We start from the raw sequence: 20,160 nt of genomic DNA on the forward strand, positions 1-20,160 counted from the left end.
TGTCGAGGAGGAAAAGCCCCTTTCATATACGGAGTAATTTCTGTTCGTTTTAAGTTTTAATGTCGCTCCTTACTTTCATTTAAAAAAACTTGTTTTTTTATTTAATTTCTGAAAGTTTTTTAATTAATGCATGTCTGATTTTGGCTCTCCGTACATAAATTATCAAAATGAAATTTGCATATTAATTCTTTTTTTGGCTAAATGGCTTTCTCTTAGTTTTGATCAGACGATTTTGAGAAATAAGGGGTGGGGAAGGAGGTCTTGTTGCCCTCCAATTTTTCGGTTACTTAAAAAGGCACCTAGATCTTTTATTCTTAACGAACGTTTTTATTAGTAAAAAAAAATACGTAACTTAAGAATTAACTTACGTAACAAACTTTTATATTCTTATATTTTTGATTATATATATGAGGGGGCTGGTCCCCTCGTTAATACCTCGCTCTTCACACTAAATCTTGTTTTATCCCAATTCTTTAAGAATGACCCCTGAATCAGAAAGGCCGTAGAATAAATAGTTGAAATTATTAAAAAAAAATTTAGCATAAAGAGTGAAGTGTTTATCTTCTCCTAAATACCTCGCTCTTTATGCTAAAGTATTTTTAGAACCCCTCATATGCGTAATAATCTCTGTTCCTTTTTAAGTTTTAATGCTTCTCCTTACTTTCGATTGAAAAAACTTTTTCATGTTTATATTTTCATTGTTTTTTTTTTATAGTAATGCTAGAAAGTCCTGCGCCCTTTTCATTGAATTTCTCTTCCCCCATGAAATATTCCTCCAAGGAAAGATCCTCCCATATAGCCCCCTCCCCTGAACCCCACACCCAAACCAAAAAAATCCCCCTGATAACGTCGGTACACTTCCCAGTAACCATTACTGTATGTAAACATTGGTCAAAGTTTGTAACTTGCAGCCCCTCCCCCAGGGACTGTGGGGGGTAAGTCATCCCCAAAGACATAGTTATTATGGTTTTCGACTATGCGGAACAAAATGGCTATCTCAAAATTTTGATCCGTTGACTTTGGGAAAAAAATGAGCGTGGGAGGGGGCCTAGGTGCCCTCCAATTTTTTTGGTCACTTAAAAAGGGCACTAGAACTTTTCATTTCCGTTAGAATGAGCCCTCTTGCAACACTCTAGGACTACTTGGTCGATACGATGACCCCTGGGAAAAAAAAAAAAAAAAAAAAAACAAATAAACACGCACCCGTGATTTGTCTTCTGGCAAAAAATACGAAATTCCACATTTTTGTAGATTGGACCTTGAAATTTTTTCTATAGGGTTCTCTGATACGCTGAATGCGATGGTGTAATTTTCGTTAAGATCCTATGACTTTTAGGGGGTGTTACCCCCTATTTTCCAAAATAAGGCAAATTTTCTCAGGCTCGTAACTTTTGATGACAAAGACTAAATTTGATGAAACTTATATATTTGAAATCAGCATAAAAATCTGATTCTTTTGATATATCTTTTAGCATCAAAATTCCGTTTTTTAGAGTTTCGTTTACTATTGAGCCGGGTCGCTCCTTACTACAGTTCGTTACCACGAACTGTTTGATATTAAAATACAAACAAAATATTTGCGACAGAAAATCTTGGTTCAGTTCGGGTGCACTTTGTGCGTGCGCATTAATTTGCGAAGAGGGCAAATAATAAAACAACTTTATTTGATAATTGGATTAAAAAGAACACATAAATTCAGGAAAACTTAGGATCCGGGTTGGGGGATGGCAAAGCTATTTTTATGAGTGAGCAACTCTTTCTTGTCATCAACAACCGTCGATTCTACAGGATTTGTTGATAGATCTAATTTAAGCTATTAATTTGTTAAATTCTTGCGAAGCTCCATAACTTGAAATTTCCGAATTGATAGCTATCCTCCAAGTGTGCATTATGGGCAAGATACTAAATATCCTACTTTTTTTAAGCGAAACTTGAGATTTAAACCTTACAAGACTTTCTTTTACAATAGACCAAGATTGGAACGTGCCTCTAAATCCTGTTACAAAAGAGAGGGGAAAGAATTGAAATAGAAAAATTCTCAAAGAAACGGTCATTCAAGACAAGCTGGATTGTGAAGTTTTTTTCCCCTCATAACAGTAACCCTGTCAGTAAAAAAAAGACAGCTTTAAAAGCCCAACGGTCATTTTGTGAAACACGTTTGGTAATACCGCACGATATTGATAGTTAACGTTCAATAAACTGAGTTGTTCCAGCAGCAACCAATTTACGATTAGCGACAGAAATTAAGCATAACATTTATTGTGTGCTACTTTTTTCGATTAAAATCGAACTTTATAGCTGCTTTAGGAACTACCTTGAACTATAAACGCTGGTAAAGCCGAGAGTCTGAGCGATCAGAGTCATTTGAAGGATTAAGTGGGAGGGTATTTCCACGGAGGAGTTTTTCAAGGGGGAAGGGAATTTAATATGAAGGGGGTGCCGGATTCCCCAGTATTATTTAAAAGACGATCAGAACTGAAATAAAAAAATAAGTTTTTTCAACTGAAAGTAAGGAGCAAAAATTAAAACTTAAAACGAACAGAAATTAGTACGTATATGAAGGGGTTCGCCCTCTAGTCAATACCTCAGTCTTTACGCTAAAGTTTTTTAGTACTTTCAAAAGAGCTATTTGTTCTAGTCAAACGGCCTTTGTGAGTCAGGGGTCATTCTTAAAGACTGGAACAAAAGAATCCTACAGTAAAGGTTTCAAGCTCCTATCCGCAAAAACGTGGAATTTTGTATTTTTTGCCAGTTGAAGGATCACGGATGCGTATTTTTTTTTGTTCAGCATAATCGAAAAATTTATTAACTATGTCTATGAGGGTGACTTAATTTCCCACAGTCTGCGGGGGAAAGGCTGCAAGCCTGAACTTTGCCCGTTGTTTACATATAGTCTTGGTTATTGAGAAGCATACAGACGTTTTCAGGGAGGATTTTGTAGCCATTTTGTTCAGCATAGTTGGAAAATCTAATAACTATGTCTTCGAGGATGACATAATCCCCACAGCCTCCGGGGGACGGCTGATAATTATGAACTTTGCCCATGCTTTACATATAGCATTGGTTATTGGGAAGTATACACACATTTTCAGAAGATTTTTTCTTACGTATAATTTTGATACGGTGACTTTGGAAAAAAATGAGTGTCGGAGGGGGCCTTGTTGTCCTCCAATGTTTCAGCACTTAAAAATTGCACTAGAAGTTTCAATTTTCGTTCCATTGAGCCCTCTTGCGACATTTTAGGACCACTGGGTTGATACCATCACCCCTGAAAAAAAAATAATAAAAAATACACATCCGTGATCTTTCTTCTGGCCAAAAATACAAAATTCTACATTTTTGCAGCTTGAAACCTCTACAGTAGGGTTCTCTGATACGCTGAATCTAGTGGTGTTATTTTCATTAAGATTCTATGACTTTTAGGGTTTTTTCCCTTTTTTCAAAAATGAGGCAAATTTTCTCGGGCTAGTAACTTTTGATGGGTAAGATTAACCTTGATGAAACTTGTATATTTAAAGCCAACATAAAAAGTCGATTCTTTTGATGCATCTATTGGAATGAAAATTCCGTTTCTTAGAGTTTCGATTACTATTGAGCCGGATCACTCGTTACTACAGTTCGTTACCACGAACTGTTTGATTTGGCAGTTTCACCAGTGATGTACTTCAAACTACTTGACTCTAAAGAAAATTAAATTTAACAATTAACAGAAATAGTAGTTTGCTCGATCTTTTTCTAAAACCACAATTTAAGTAGCAATTTCAGAGCTCACTATTTCTCCTTATTCCCATGCACTTTGGATATTGTTAGCTGATTAGATTTTAAGCAGCATAACTTCACACGGTATAACAGTCACTGCAGTAGCTATCTCTCCCATCCCACAGAAGTCCAGTTTGATCTCAGTACAAAAACCGTGCGACCAACGTAACCCACAGGTCATATTACGCTCATTGTGAAAATTATCGGACTGAAGATTATACCTTGAGGTAAGCTTGTAGGATGAGAATGGACAGACAATCATGTGATTTTTCTCATAAGGTCAAACAGGTCAGTTTTCCAAGTATTAGACTTACCTTGTCAGTCAAGATATTTTGGTTTTTGGTTAAAACCACAAAATGGTGGCATGTAACGGTTTAAGTTGACCTCTAACATAAGTCCATTAATAAAAATCTAATTCCGTTATTTGATCAGTTCATTTTAAGTATTCACTAGGTGTTTCAGAGTATTTAAGAAAAGATATTATTTTCTTTACAAAATGTTTATGCCTTGCTTGGAATTTCAAAGATTGAATGTATGAAGTAGTACAAATTAGATCCAATTCAAAAATTTGCTAAGCTGTTATAATATATACGATAATAATATATTAAATAATGTGTGTGTGTGTGTGTGTGTAAGATAATAATAATAATAGTAATATATAAGATGCTTCGCGGTAGATTTGTTTTTGTCCACTTTCCGAATTATATTTTGAGATTTGCTTTGTATCTTTTTTAAATAGAAAAATACTAAATTTTCTGGTCTAAAAACACAAAATTAGAAATTGTTCCTATTTTTGGTAAGCTTAGATCATTGTCCTAAAAAACGGTAATATCGCCGTTCTGACCCGATGAATAAATATATCTGAAATAAATGAATCCAATAATATAAATATCTGTCCATTTGGTGAATTTACTAGTAAAAATCACATGTTTCATTAATCTTAAGAATCTTAAATTAAGATTTTTGAAGATCCTAGGTCTTGATGACCTCTTTGATTAGTTGCAGTGTATACTTGCTTTTTTTTATTTTAGCGACTAATATTTAGAGTATTTTGCACTCATGCCGGTGCTAGGCTCAAGTTAATAATTTGCCGAACAAAAATAGACTGAATATAATAGCAAGCATTATACCTTAATTCAAAGAATTTTTAACTGTTTACTAAACAAAGTATATGGGGCAGAAAAATAACTTTCTAGTCTTCGTTTAATACATATTGACTTTCTCACCAAAAGTCCCTGAACCTTTAGTTTCTTATTTTTAAGGGCGTCCCCATGTTTTTGAACCGCTAGGGGAACATTATATACTGTTACACGCTCTCTCCCCTATATAATTAATATCTCACAGTAGGATATTACCAAACAAGTAAACCTTAATAGCCCAAACGGAACCACAGATCATATCTCTGACACGGTCAACACAATGCCCAGTAATAGTTAGTTCATACCCTGTCACTCATGTACACGGTTTAAAGCGTGTTAAACGGACATTTCCGTCTTTTCCAAAATTTTTAGACTTTATCTGATGTTTCAGGTGAGCATGCTGAGAAGGGGTAATTGATCTTTATCATTTCTGCAGGTGAAGTCAATACGAATTATTCTGTAATAAAAGTACCCGCATTTTCACAACTTATCAAATAGCCAGCTGTTTTACGAATAAAACCAAATATTGACCCTGAATATATGTTTTGAACAATCTACAACAAACAAAGCAGCCAAAACAATAACTTGCCCAAAGTTTCACTTACCGAAAATTATACATTCCTTTCTCCCCGTCAGAAGTGACCCGTCAGCAATAGTAGGGCTGCACGGATAGAGTATTCATTTGCCAAATAGAAACAAACGCCACTACGGAATATTTCAACCATTGTAAATTCGGTACAGGATATGAGGTCAAAATGCTGATACACTGGACCACATATCCTCCATGCCGCCCTATTTAGAACTTGAGCTGTGTCTGCCTATGACGATGTTTTCGGTCATTTTTTATTTCCTTATCCCAGTCAAATGGAGGGGGATCCTTTTTTTGTCGAATACCCTTTAATACTATTCAGTAGAATCATTTTTGAAACGGAGGCTTTTTGCATCTTTTGAACATGCATTCCCAATTTCGTGATATTCGTGCACATACTGATTTAAATAGAACCAATTTTCTCATAAAGACCGAATTTTGATGCTCCGTCAATAAGCTTTATGCCTTGAATTATCTGTCAATAATCTTCTTTGACATTTCTTTTTTGAGAAAGAAATTTTAGATGAATTTTAAACATTTCGTCTTTTATAGTTATAATTTTGAAAAAACAAAAAAAAGCTGAAAATTCCAAAATACAGTTTTCACAATTAAAAACACGCACACTCAAAAACTATCAAACAGTTCATGGTAACGAACAGTATTAAGGAGCGACCCAGCTCAATAGTAACCGAAACTCTAAAAAATGGGGTTTTGATATCAATAGCTACATCTAAAGAATTGCATTTTAATGCTGATTTTAAATATATAAGTTTCATCAAGATTAGTCTTACCCATAAAAAGTTACGAGCCTGGGAAAATTTGCCTCGTTTTAGAAAATAGGGGGAGACGCCCCCTAAAAGGCATCAGATTCAGCATATTAGAGAACCTTATTGTAGGAGTTTCAAGCTCCTATCTACGAAAATGTGGAATTTCGCATTTTTTGCCAGAAGACAAATCACGGATGCATTTTTATTTGCTTTTTTGTTTGTTTGTTTTTCAACTATTCATTCTACGGCATTTGTGATTCAGGGGTCATTCTTAAGGAACTGGGACAAAATTTAAGCTTTAGTGTAGAGAGCGAGGCATCAACGAGGGGTGAACCCCCCATATACACAATAAAAACCTACGAATATAGAATTTTGTTACGTAAGTTAATTCGTAAGTTAAGTATATTTTTTACTAATGAAAACTTTGGTAAAAATTAAAACTTCTAGTTGCCTTTTTAAGTAATCAAAAAATTGGTGGGCAACTAGGTCTCCTCCCTCTCTCCTTTTTTCTCAAAATCTTCCGATTATAACTATGAGAAAGCCATTTAGCCAAAAACAAATTAATATGCAAATTTGTTTTAATTATTTATGTGCAGAGAGCCAAGATCAAAACATGCATTACAAAAACGTCCAGAAATTAAATAAAAAAAAACAAGTTTTTTTAAATGAAAGTAAGGAGCGACATTAAAACTTAAAACGAACAGAATTTACTCCGTATATGAAAGGGGTTGCTCCCTCCTCAGTGCCCCGCTCTTTACGCTAAAGTTTTTAACTGTTTTAAAAAGTAGAGTTGAGAGAAAGAGTCAAACTTTAGCGTAAAGAGCGGGGCGCTGAGGAGGGAACAGCCCCTTTCATATACGGAGTAATATCTGTTCATTTAAGTTTTAATGTCGCTCCGTACTTTCATTTAAAAAAACTTGTTTTTTTTATTTCATTTTCAGTAAAGAACAAATGATGCTATGTCCTTCAGAAGTATTCAGGGATGACAGCCTAAGTCCTTTTTGTGGTAATTAAATAAAAAAAAAATTTTGTTTAACTGAAAGTAAGGAGTGACATTAAAACTTAAAACGAACAGAAATTACTTCGTATATAAAAGGGGCTGCTCCCTCCTCAACGCCCCGCTCTTTACGCTAAAGTTTGACACTTTCTCTCATCTCTACTTTTTAAACAATAAAAAGATTTAGCATAAAGAGCGGGGCGTTGAGGAGAGAGCAGCCCCTTTTATATACGAAGTAATTTCGTTTTAATGTCGCTCCTTACTTTCAGTTAAAAAAAAAACTTGTTTTTTTTTATTTAATTTCTGAACGTTTTTGAATTAATGCATGTTTTAATTTTGCTTCTCGGCAGATGAATAATTAAAACGAAATTTGCATATTTTTTTTTCGCTAAGTGGCTGTATCATAATTTTGGTCAAATTATTTTGAGAAAAAAAGGAATAAGGGAGGAGGCTTAGTTGCCCCTCCCAAATATTTTCTTTACTTAAAAAGGTAACTAGACCATTTAATTTTTTACGAACGTTTTTATTAGTAAAAGATATACGTAACTTGCGAATTAGCTTACGTAACGATTTTCTGTATTCGTATATTTTTATTACGTATATGAGGGGTTTACCCCCTCGTCAGTACCTCGCTAATTATTAAAGCTTAAGTTTTGTCCCAATTCCTTAAGAATGACCCCTGAATTACAAAGGCCGTAGAATAAATAGTTGAAACTACTAATAATACTTTAGCGTAAAAGCGAGGTAATAGGAGGAGGTGAACCACTCATATGCGTAATAATTTCTGTTCGTTTTAAGTTTTATTACTGCTCCTTACTTTCAGTTGAAAAACCTTCTACATATTTATTATTTTCTTTGTTTTTTTAAATAATGCTTGAAAATCCTGCGCTCCCATCATGGAAATTTTCTTCCCCCTTGACAAATTCACCCGTGGGAAGTTCCCTCAACATATACCCTCATCTCAACAACTCCCCCCACCCCAACCAAAAAATCCACCTGAAAACGTCTGTACACTTCCCAATAACCATTACTATAATGTGAGCACTGGTCAAAGTTTGTAACTTGTAGCCCCTCCCACTGGGACTGTGGGGGAGTAAGTCGTCCTCAAAGACATAGTTATAAGGTTTTTGGACTATGCTGAATAAAATGGCTATCTCAGAATTTTGATCCGGTGACTTTGGGAAAATAGTTAGCGTGAGAGGGGGCCTAGGTGCCCTCCAATTTTTTGGTCACTTAAAAAGGGCACTAGAACTTTTCATTTCCGTTAGAATGAGCCCTTTTGCAACACTCTAGGACAACTGGGTCGATACGATCACCCCCTCTGTAAAAAAACTAAACACGCACCTGTGATCAGCCTTATGGCAAAAAATACAAAATTTCACATTTTTGTAGACAGGAGCTTGAAATTTCTACAGTAGAGTTCTCTGATACGCTGAATCTGATGGTGTGATTTTTGTTAAGATTCTATGACTTTAAGGGGTTGTTTCCCCCTATTTTCTAAAATAAGGCAAATTTTCCCAGGCTCGTAACTTTTGACTGGTGACACTAAACTTGATGAAACGTATATATTCAAAATCAGCATTAAAATGCGATTCTTTTGATGTAGCTATTGGTATCAATTTTTTTTTAGAGTTTTGGTTACTATTGAGCTGGGTCGCTCCTTACTACAGTTCGTTACCACGAAGTGTTTGATCTGTGCTGGTCTTGAGATGAATATGACTGACTATTCATTTTAATTTCTGTCCGCCTTAGGATCCACTTTTTCGTCTATTGCAGGTTGTGTTATTGCTTCATATGGTTATTTAATTTTAAGTTTGGTCGTTTTGGGTCTGTTTTATCCATTGATAGCAATTTCTATTCGTATTAAGTTTTTATAGTTAGGCTGCAGGGATTTATATTTGCTCGCCTTTGGTTTTAATACGGCTCTTCACTTTTCGTTGTTAAACCTTTCTTTTCAAGAAAGTTTTTATAAAAAAAATTTTTCGCTTCTAATTGTCACGGTCTTATTGACGGCAGTGGCGGTTCTGGCCTTTCTTGTACGCGGGGCAAAATATTTATTACCCCCCCACTCTATGTCTCCAAATCATTCCCATGGCATATTTAAAGACAAATTTTATTTATCAACATAATTTTCATTCGGTAAAAAATTTTTGAGTAAAAAATATCACAAAAAATTAGCTAAATTCGGTCTACTTACTTTTTAAGAGTTCGTGGTAATGAACTTTATGTAAGAAGCGACCCGGCACAATACTAACCGAAATTTTAAAAACCGGATTTTGATATTACTAGATATATCAAAAAAATTGGTTTATCATGCTGAATTTTAAATACATAAGTTTCATTAAGTTTAGCGTTACCGATTAAAAAAGAGAAAATACCCCTAAAAGTCATAGAATATTAATGAAAATCTTACCATCAGATTCAAAGTATCAGTAAACCCTACTAAAGAGGTTCCAAGCTCCTATCAGCAAAAATGTGGAATTTTGTATTTTTTACCAGAACAACGATCACGGATACGTTTCAGAGGTTATCACATCAACCCAGTGGTCCTTGTCCTAGAATATCGTAAGAGGGGTCGTTTGAACGGAAATTAAAAGTTCTAGTGTCCTTTTTATGTGAAAAAATATTAGAGGGCAGCTAGGCCTCTTCTCCCGCCCCTTTTTTCCCAAAATCGTCCAATCAAAATTTTGAGATAGCCATTTTGTTCATCACAATTTAAAGGTACAATAAGTATGCCTTTGGATATAACATGAACCCTCCCCCCCAGCTCCAGGGGAAAGGTCTTTAAGTTATAAAATTTTCCCATTGTTTACATATAGTATTTGTTAATGGAAAGTATGTAGGAAATTATTAATTTACCAGAATTCCTAAACAAAATTCTTTTTGTATGTCTTGTTTTCTCTTTTCCATCTCAATTTTACGCGTGGAGCAGTTGAGGGTAATTGTCTGGGGTAAATTTTCACAGGGATTGAATTGTCTAGAGTATATTTACGTGAGAGGGGGATTAATCTGCGGAGGTGGGGCCAGATTTCCTGGCATTAATTAAAAAACGCTCAGAAATTAAATTTAAAAAACACGTATTTCAACTGAAAGTAAGGAGCACCATTAAAACTTAGTACGGGTAGAAATTATTACATATATGAAGGGGATTGCCCCCTCTTCAACACCTCGCTCTCTGCGCTAAAGTTTCAATTGTGTCCCAATTCCTTAAGAACGACTCCTGGAACACATGGGTCGTTTAATTAGAAAATAAAAAGTTTTTTAAAAAGTAATAAAAGCGAAAAGAGCGAGGTGTTGAGGAGGGGGCAATCCTCTTCATTTATGCAATAATTTCTGTTTGTAATAAGCTCTTAATTTCCTTATGCTAACTGCCACTGCGCTCTCAATTTTATTTTAGTAAAAATAAAATTTCGAAAATTACGAAATGAATATAACCACTGGGCTATTTATTTGAAATTTTGTGATTTTTAGATTTCAGAGCCTGGGGCAAGTGCCCCCTCTCCCCTAAAACCACCTCTGTTTGGTGGTCAGTATTGGGAACATTTGTGAAGTTTTTTTTGATTAGGTGCTTTACTTCAATACATCTACATGTGAATAAATCATAATTCTCATCAAACGTTGAATGATTTAGATGGGTCTGGGATTTAATATTTTTAGGTACCCCCACGTCATAAAAATAGAAGCCTGCTACCACTCATTCCTCCTCTCTCCTACGCAACCTGAAAATTCCAATCCCTAATCCCACCCCTAAGATATTTCAAAAATGGTATCTTGATATCCCAGTAGCAACTATTGTTATTTAATTTAAGTTTACATTCTTCTCCCAAGTCATAGTTCATCGAATAGTCGCCCTCCTCCCCTCGTCCATACTCCCTGAAATTTTCAACTTGGTGCCCAAATCCGTTTAGAGATAAACCATGATGAAAACTTCGCAATACACAATGTCTTTTCATTGACCTCGATAATAAGGGTCTATGAATTCCCCCTCCTCTCGGCAAAAAATCTCCCACCGTAGATAATTCTCCAAGGATCTCCCCCCGCGGACCCCAAATTCCCCAAACGCATGAGATCAATTTTCTTATAGCCATTTTGTTCAAAATATTCCAAAGGTCAGATAACCATGCCTCCAGGTTTGACAACCCCCCTTTCAGCCCCCAGAGCAAGGACTGTAAGTTATTCAAGTTGCCCATAGTTAAAATATATTGTTTTTATGGAAAGGGTTGTTGTATAAACTTTAGAGGGGGAAGATGGCTCAAAGGTTTCATTTTAAAGCCAAAGCATTCTAAATCTTGTTGAACCTTCCGGTAAATATTGAATTAGCTTTAAGGAACGGGAGGGGGAAGGGGTGGAGGTAGAAATTGGCATCTAGTCCCTCTTGCTCACTGAGAGTATTTTTGGGTAGAATTGTAATAATGAAAGTAAAGAATTATATTAAACCCCAAAATTAGCAAAATTTATTCCGTATAAGAGGGGGTCGCCCATTCTTCATTCCCAGCCTCCCCCTCGTGATCGTAGAAACTTTGGAGGATGCTCATTTGATCGGAATTTGAGAGTTCTAGTCCTGTTTTCTAAGTCGAAAGCGATTGGAGACCAACCAGTCCCTGTCCTAAAACTCTTTTATGATATATAGTCTTTTTGTTACCCCTCAGGACATCTGATCGACGTTTCGAGGTACCTATTTTGTACTTTCTCTGTGGACGCTTAATTTTGCCTGTGGGGGAATTATCCGGGGGATTTTCTGGGAAAATTTCCGTGGGAAGAATATTTCTGTTTCTCACAATCAAGATAATTTTTATAAACTTAGGATCCTCTTAGAAGAACTTCATCCCACTTCTTTGGTAGGCTACCCCTGGATAACACCTAGCTTGCCTCAGAGTCTTAGACTGCTTGAACTAACTCACCATGCATCATATTCCCAGGCGCATGCGTCTGTTCATGTCCAGTGACTGGTCATCGTCCATTTGGTCTACATTCGGTCTTTCGTCATGTCCAAACGGGGACACACCTTCTTATGATAGCTCTGCATTGGCTAGTGTCTCCTGCAAACGGCGCAAGGTACCCCGTTGGATTTCCTTTTGCTGGAATTTTGGGAATCAAGAGTTCTAACGCAACAACATTCATAGGACTGCTCTAGTGACATGAAGGCTTCCTAAGAAATTTTCATGAGGTGACAAAATGAGGATAAAAATGCCTGCAATGAAGGTGGAACAGGGTAAGTTGCACAGCTTTTGGAATCTGAAGCTTACATCTGAGGTGCTGTTGTTATGATAATAAGTTTCATTTGATTGAATCCAGCAGTTGCTCTCCAAACGTCACTTTTATAAAAAAAAAGCAAGTAAAAGTCTATTTTATATTAAGTATAACATACACATTTGTACATGGTATTCAATGAATGCAAAAAAAAACATGGAAAAGAAACTTGTTTGTACAAATTAGAATAGATCGTAAGATAATACTTTTATAAGATCAGATGAAGCTTTTTCGTGATAACAAAGATTATTTTTACCTGTTTACTGAAGTGGATATTGGTCTTCGAATGAATATTATGAATTTTTGTTTGGGAGGAAGGTACCAATATAACTTGAGTTCCATCATTATGGTTCTGTTCGTGTTTTGACCATTCATCCCTAGTCCACCTCCCCTTATATAGCTCTAGGCTATGCAGATTAAACGTAAAAATTTTACCGCTCAATTCTTTATTGTATGCTCTTTTTCAACGTAAGAGTTGTTACCCAGACAATGCACCCTCCCCAAAAGGACACATTTATAGCCCTAATAATATATTTTGTTTTTCCATTGATCTATCTGTTTTAAAACCGGTTATTCTTTGTGGACTCGGAAATATTTAGTTTAGCCTGAGTGAGATTGATGACTATTGAAAAACAAAACAAAAAAACTATGTTAAATGGATTAAAAACGTGAATAATAATAGAAGGAAACATCCTTATCTGATTAATGCAAATATACTGTGTTTTATAAATGAAAATTTGTGTTGTTTTTACGTTAGTTTTTTATATAGTCTAGGGATATATGAGACCATTAGGGGAAGAGGGGATGGGGATGAATTATCGAAAGCGTGAACAAAATCATAAAAATGAGCATATAAAATTAGCAATCCAAAAATTGCTCTTTTTATTCTAGCACATCTCCTTCTGGAAAACCGCTATTTGTAACCTTCACCTTTTTTTATATAGCCTTGGGCTATGTGACACCATAAGAGGGGAAAGGGAGATGAATTGTTAAATGAACATGAAATTAGCATTCTAAAAATGCATCTTTTTTGTTCTAGCATGTCCCCTTCTGGAGAGCAACTATTCTAGACCTTTAACCAACTTCCAAGTTTTTAGGGGGCACTTGCTCCCATGTCCAACCCAACAGTTCACCTAGTTCAGATTGATCAGATCACGGATATATATTTATATTTTTCTTTTGTACACCAACCCCCTAAATATTTTGTTGTGGCTACCTAATACACTTAAAATTTTATCCTTTCTTTAGTTAGCTAGTGCTCTATTCCTACCAATCGTTCAGAATAAAAAAAAAAAAACATATTGATTTTCCTAATATTGATAAGTTCAGTATTGGGAAGTCAAAAATATATTTGCACCAATTTGTTGGGAATTATATGACAATAATTATGTTAGAATCTCAGAAATTATTTTTTATTTTCCAGCTTTTAACAGGATGTATTTTATTAAATACAAATAGTAATAAAAATATGCGTATTACTATTCTAACGATGCATAAATCATACCCTACAACGAAGTATCCCATTACTACTTGTGGGGTTAGTATCTGTTCACGGTAAGAGGCAGGAACACACATTCTACCATATTTTCATCGCTCACGTTTATCATCTCATTTTGTTATTTATGATCAGTTACTGCCTTGATACTGATTTAGACACAATTAACAAGATTAATTTGTTTCTTCATTACTAAAGGCTTTTCGGAAAACGAATTCGGATTTTTTTTTTCTTTTACCCTGTGATATATTTTTTTTGTCATAAAGTACTATCATTTTATCTGCCCCCTCTTTTTTTTGCCGTTAATCGCATGAGGTTCATTTTAGTTCTTGGACTTGTTTTTTTGTTTTCTTTTAAAAGTTTGTGTTAAATTTTTATTGACTATTTTTATGCTTCAATGATATTTTTAACTTTTGTTTCGCTGTATTGGTTGTTACTCTGTTTTGATTTCTTTCACTGGACATATGAAGTGACTTTATTAGAAGAGTTTAATCAAACAGTTCGTGGTAACGAACTGTAATTAAGGAGCCTTGACGATTAATAGTAACCTAAACTCTAAGAAACAGAGTCTGAGTAATAATAGACATATCAAAAGAATGTTCAAAATGTTCAAAATATGTAAAATTCATCAAATTTAATGTTACCCTTCAAAAGTTACGAGCCTGGGAAAACTTACCCAGTTTCTAAAAAGGGGAAAACCCCCCAAAACATCAAGTAATCTTAATGAAAATAACACCATCAAGTTCAACAAACCAGAGAACCGTGCTTTAGAGGTTTCAAGTTCCAATCTGCATAAATGTTGAAATTTTGCATTTATTTCCGAAGAAATATCACGAATGTGTGTTTATTTCTTTGTTCTCCCCTGAAGTGATTGTATCAAACTAGCGATCGTAAAAGATCGGGAGAAGGCTCATTTGATCGAAAATCAAAAGTTCTAGCGTCCTTTTTAAGTGATCGAAAATATTAGAGGGCAACTAGCCCCCTCCCACGCTTATTTCTCCCCCAAAGTTGGCTGATCAAAATTTTTAAGATAGCCATTTATTTCAGCATAGTTTAAAAATGTAGTAGTTATGTCTTGACCCCCACATGAGGACGACTATGAGGACGACTTGACCCCCACAGTCGTTGGGGTAAGGGCTGCAATTTATAAGCTTTGCCTATTGTTTACGGTGGCCTGCGTTTGACCCCTCCCCCTGTATTTACTCCCTCCCGAAAAACAGTCCCGGCAAAATACCCCCGTTGAAAGTACCCCCCCCCCCAAAAAAATACCCTTCCCTCGTGGAAAATACCCCACCGTGGAAAATACCCCCCGGTTTCTTCGTTAGTTTCTTTCAGCTTAGTGCAAGACAAGACAAAGACAAGTGACAGAATAGATGGAAATATATAATTTGGGCTATATATTTGCACATAAAGGGGGGGGGAGCATTTGGACAGTTCGAAGTCAGAAAACAATTCTTACTTCATAATATGCAGAATAATTGTACCTAACACATTTTGCACGTAGACCCACTATACTTTACCCCCCCCCCCTAATGTATGAATATATAGCCCAAATTTGTTTCTAAAGTAACGAAGAGACTAACGAAGAAACCGGTTTGTTCTCGAGTTTTAAACATCGTAAAATTGAGTGAGTGGCTCATAATACACAAGTACCAGAATTTTTCATGGAGAGAGAGCCGGATTTTCCGGTATTATTTAAAAACGATCAGAAATTAAATTTTAAAAACAAGTTTTTTCAGCTGAAAGTAAGAAACAACATCAAAACTTCAAACGAACAGGAATTATTTCGCTTATGAAAGGAGTTGCCTCCTCCCCAAGACCTCACTCTTTAACCTAAAGTTTTTATTTTATTTTAAAACAAACTTCATTGTTCTAATTTTACGTCCATTGTGTTCAGGAATCGTTCTTAAAAATTAAGGACAAAAAGTCAAAACTTAAATTAAACTTTAATTAATTACTTAAATATAAAGTTTGTCTCTACTAAATTTAAACCTGAAATAAATTAGATGTAATGTCCAAACAAAAAAGGGGTTGTTTTTGTAAAATTTTCAATTTGCTTAAGTTAGTGCACTTGATTTTTAACATTGTTTAGTATAGTTAATCATGTTTGAAGGATATAATTCACCAACTAATAAGAAAACAGCCCATTTCAAACAACCTCTACACCAGAAAAATCGTCACAGGTGTTCGTAATGTAACGACATTGCAGCACTTGTGACAAATTACTTGTTTTATTATCAATGCTTCAATTTATCTCTAACAATAGCGCAAGCCACCATATTAAAATTATTACTATTTAGCATGATACTTGACGGATATGTCTGATTTATTTCATCTATAGCTCGACTATAACATCACAAGTTGGGCCCTATAGAAAAACTATTTCAAATCGTTTTCCATTGCAATAATATACGAAGAAGCTCTGAGCAGTTTTCAACTCTGTCTAGAAAATATTGACCATGTTATTGAGTAACAGAAATATCCATTTTTGACTACTAACAACTCTATTCTGCAGGAAACCACCTAAGATCAGCACAGCAGAGGAAATCTGTTTCAGTATCGTGGCTATATTTAACTCAGGGGTCGCCACTCCTCAAGGGAGAAGCCAAAAATTGAACATAGTCCCCAGAGTTTCTCAAGTTCCCATAGTCTCAAATTCTTCTATTTCTGGTTACTATTAATTGCTGTTTTTTGAATAGAAGTTTTCTTTAAAGAAATTTCGTTCTCATCCTTTTCTGGACTAGATATACGCTGGAGACATAGAGGGGGAGGGTGCTTGAATGTTGCCCTTTTTTACCTTGATCAACCAAATTTTTCGCATTCATGTGCTACCACAGGGAGTAACATTGTTTCAATGTAGCAGTTGTTAAAATTTTTCCCAAGTATTGACACACGGAAGTGCTATTTATTAAGTTTAATATCCTCCCAATGTTCGGTAAATATAGCATTCTACCAAAACTTAAAAAAGTGAAGAGGAGAAAATACGAAGGGGGAGTGACAATAGACAATTTTTATGCTTAGACCAACTTTGCCAGTCTTTTATGTATTTGAAGGATAGTAAAGGGACCAGCTGTAACATGTCACCAGCCCAAGACGACAGGAAAAAAACTAACAAAAAAATGAATGCGGTCTTTTATCTAAAGACCGGCGGGGTGCAGAATAGCCGTTGGACAACATAGGGAGATTTTGTTCAGGAACGCATGGCAGAATCAATCTGGATAAGAAAAAACGAAGGTTTCTTTCATGGTATGATTAAGACCGTTAAATCTCCTTATCTGAGAAGAGCAATTCTTTTCGGAAGCAGATTAGGAATGTTTGAAACGGGTTGGACTATCTATAAATGCAATTCTATAATAGCATTTCGGAATGTGACAGAGAAGTTTCTTTCATTTTTTAAGACATGTCATTTGGTTTTTCAGCTCATTTGATCATACTCTCATCATAAACTCAGTAAAAAAAAGAAAAAAACTTTTAGCTGACCAGGAAATGACTAATTCTTCCTCGATGGACAAGCAATTTTGTGAAGTGGGTTATCCAAAATGAATTACGTCGAAACTATAGATTATATCACCGTAATTATTTTACCAATCAGTAGAATCACAAAGGGTTTTTCAATATTCCACCTCTCTACTCCCTATTTAATGAAATTTTAAATGTGTCCTTTGCTATATTTATTTGAAAATAACTGCCAATTTTCTTTTCATAGTTTTCTAAATAGTTCTTTTTCTTACCACAGACATTTCAGCAACTATCCGGATTGTAAGAAACATATAAATATATAAATTAAGTATTGCTGCTAAAACCAAAGAGATTAGATTCGAAATAGACAGTCAACATTTATATTGTCAATCAGTTAGACAGTCAACAGTGGAAATAGTTAGATTGGAACATCAGGCAATGTCTTGCTCCAACGAAAAAGTATCGAAGGTAAAATCGGAATGGGCAAAACTTAAACTTCAAGATGCTCGAGCTTTCATAATAATTTGACTAGTGTGCAATTCAGATTGTCACTGAAAGCACTGATTGTTTCTTTTCTTTTATTTCTAATTAGAAATGTTCAGAATTCGCAGTTTGTTTCTTAAGCCCTACTGCAAGATGCCTCATTTTTCAAAAAGAGGGTAAAATTTATTGCGAATTAAATTCATGACCCAAAAAATCTTGGAAAGTATACCACAAGGCAAGCACTTGGACAAGAATTTATTTCTAGTTTTTTTTTGGGGAGCTCAATACTCTGAAAGGGTTAATGGGGAGGGGGGACTGAATAGACGGACGGAAGAATATAAAAACAATTCAGAAATATAAGAAACGATTAAGCATATCATAAAAAAAATTCAGGATTTGGGGATAGACAAGAACTTGAAACAATACAAACTATATATATATATATATATTAACACACTATTTGGTAAACCAGACTGTCGCAAGGATATAAAGAAATCGTATACCAAGCGATGAAATGAACATTTCTATTGGTTTTGAAATGTAGGACCGTATAACATAATCTATCTAAATTACGAACTCTCTAAGTTATCTTAGTAATCGGGAAACTAGTAAAGGGTTATTCAACTTTCAGAAATGACGGTACACCAGATGGTGAGGGGCGAAAGTATGCCTGGCATGACGGAACTGTGCCAAGCGTTGCGGGGACTTTACCACAGGGGTGGAACTGTACCACGCGTAAACGAAGTTTATGACATAAATGGCACTCTGGCATGTGTACACGGTAGTGGAAAGCTGGTACCCCCCTCCTCCACACTCCTCTGGAAACTGTAACTCTCTATTCACAAGAATTCCCACACCAGTTTACCTGTTCCGCGGGAAAGAAAAAGAACTATATTTAATGTAATATGAGTGGGTCATGCATTACAGGTGCACATAAAGTGACCCTTGAAATGACCCCCATTATTGGAACGTCATTCAGAAACTGTACGGTCTTTTGTGGACATCGGTCATTTAAAACCAATTTGCAAGTGCGTGGGAATGTGGTCACAGGTGGAAATATAGGGTTAGTTTTTGCATTGTTGTAAATTGTTACTGTCTTCGAGTGAATTATACTGTACCAGGCTGCTATTCAAAATCTATTCTTTCAATATGGATAAAAATCAAAGGAATAAATTTCAATACCAACATTTCTATTGATTAACTTTACGAACTATATTTGATAATAGAATAGTGGAAAGGCCAGAAATGTGTTTTAAACACAGTTACTGGAGGTAGACACAAGAGATAAAAGTAACATTATGGAGCACGTAAGCATCTTTCTGCAATTTCTTACATCGACAACACTATTAAATTGCGAACGGATGGGACCCCATACTGGCAGAAGTCCCACCAAACTAGTCACTTTTCCTTCCATAAGGCTGATTTTAGATTCAAGAATTGATAAGCTTTTTGGACATCTGACATTGAATTGAATTTATATTTTTATGCTCCTTTTAAACCTTTTAGGGTATTTACAAGTTATATTGATCACTGTCAATTTCATGATCTGAGTAACACTGGTTTCTCTGTCTGCATTCAGAGCTTAGTCTCCTATGGGATAAACTACAATACAGATATAATTTAATTGAATATTTAATGTTTCTAATATAATTCGTTTTGGGCAGCCTGCTTTCCATGATTGTAGTTTCCATAATTTTGTTACTAAAGTGTTATAGTTTCATCATATTTTGATATAATTCATTAGAATTAGCCTAACTTCACTTCTTTGGTGTGGTTGCTATAACATGTAAGTGCCCCTTTTAGTTTTAATAAACCTGAAAAAAATTCCCCCTTTAGATTATGAGGCCTAAAACCGCAAGTGTACAGCGCATGAAATATGATAGATATAAAGCTGAGACATAGGCCTATATTCCTGTACCTGCATATGGATCCTTTCTTTACAAGCTAATTTACCTAATAGCTTTATTGCCGATGGAAAGTCCAGCCCTACGGTAAAATTACGCTTTACGGCTGTAACCATGTATGTACGCAGTCAGAATTTTGAGGGTATTTTCCAAACAGGAGACTCTACTACTTTACAAAGGGTATTCTAATTTCCGCTTCTAGAAAAACTCGTTCGATGGGAAGAAGTGAAAGGAGGGGGTACTCCTCAAACGGCCGCATAAGAAAATCTCTTTATCTCCCCATATGTAAGAAGTTTGGTTGTAATTGAGACTCCGCTG

The 20,160-nt window shown here is 35.3% G+C and overlaps 1 protein-coding gene across 1 annotated transcript in view; it reads left to right on the forward strand.

Annotated features, from left to right (window-relative positions):
• Positions 1–12,148: 12,148 nt before the first annotated feature.
• LOC136029098 (E3 ubiquitin-protein ligase ZFP91-like) overlaps positions 12,149–20,160 on the forward strand; it is a 37,422-nt gene continuing 29,410 nt past the window's right edge. The window contains exon 1 of the mRNA XM_065707160.1: positions 12,149–12,463. Coding sequence (XP_065563232.1) covers positions 12,427–12,463 — 37 coding nt within the window. The 5' untranslated portion in view covers positions 12,149–12,426. The remainder of the gene's footprint in view (positions 12,464–20,160) is intronic.

The sequence above is a fragment of the Artemia franciscana genome, chromosome 7 (assembly GCF_032884065.1).
Source record: "Artemia franciscana chromosome 7, ASM3288406v1, whole genome shotgun sequence".
NCBI lineage: Eukaryota > Metazoa > Arthropoda > Branchiopoda > Anostraca > Artemiidae > Artemia > Artemia franciscana.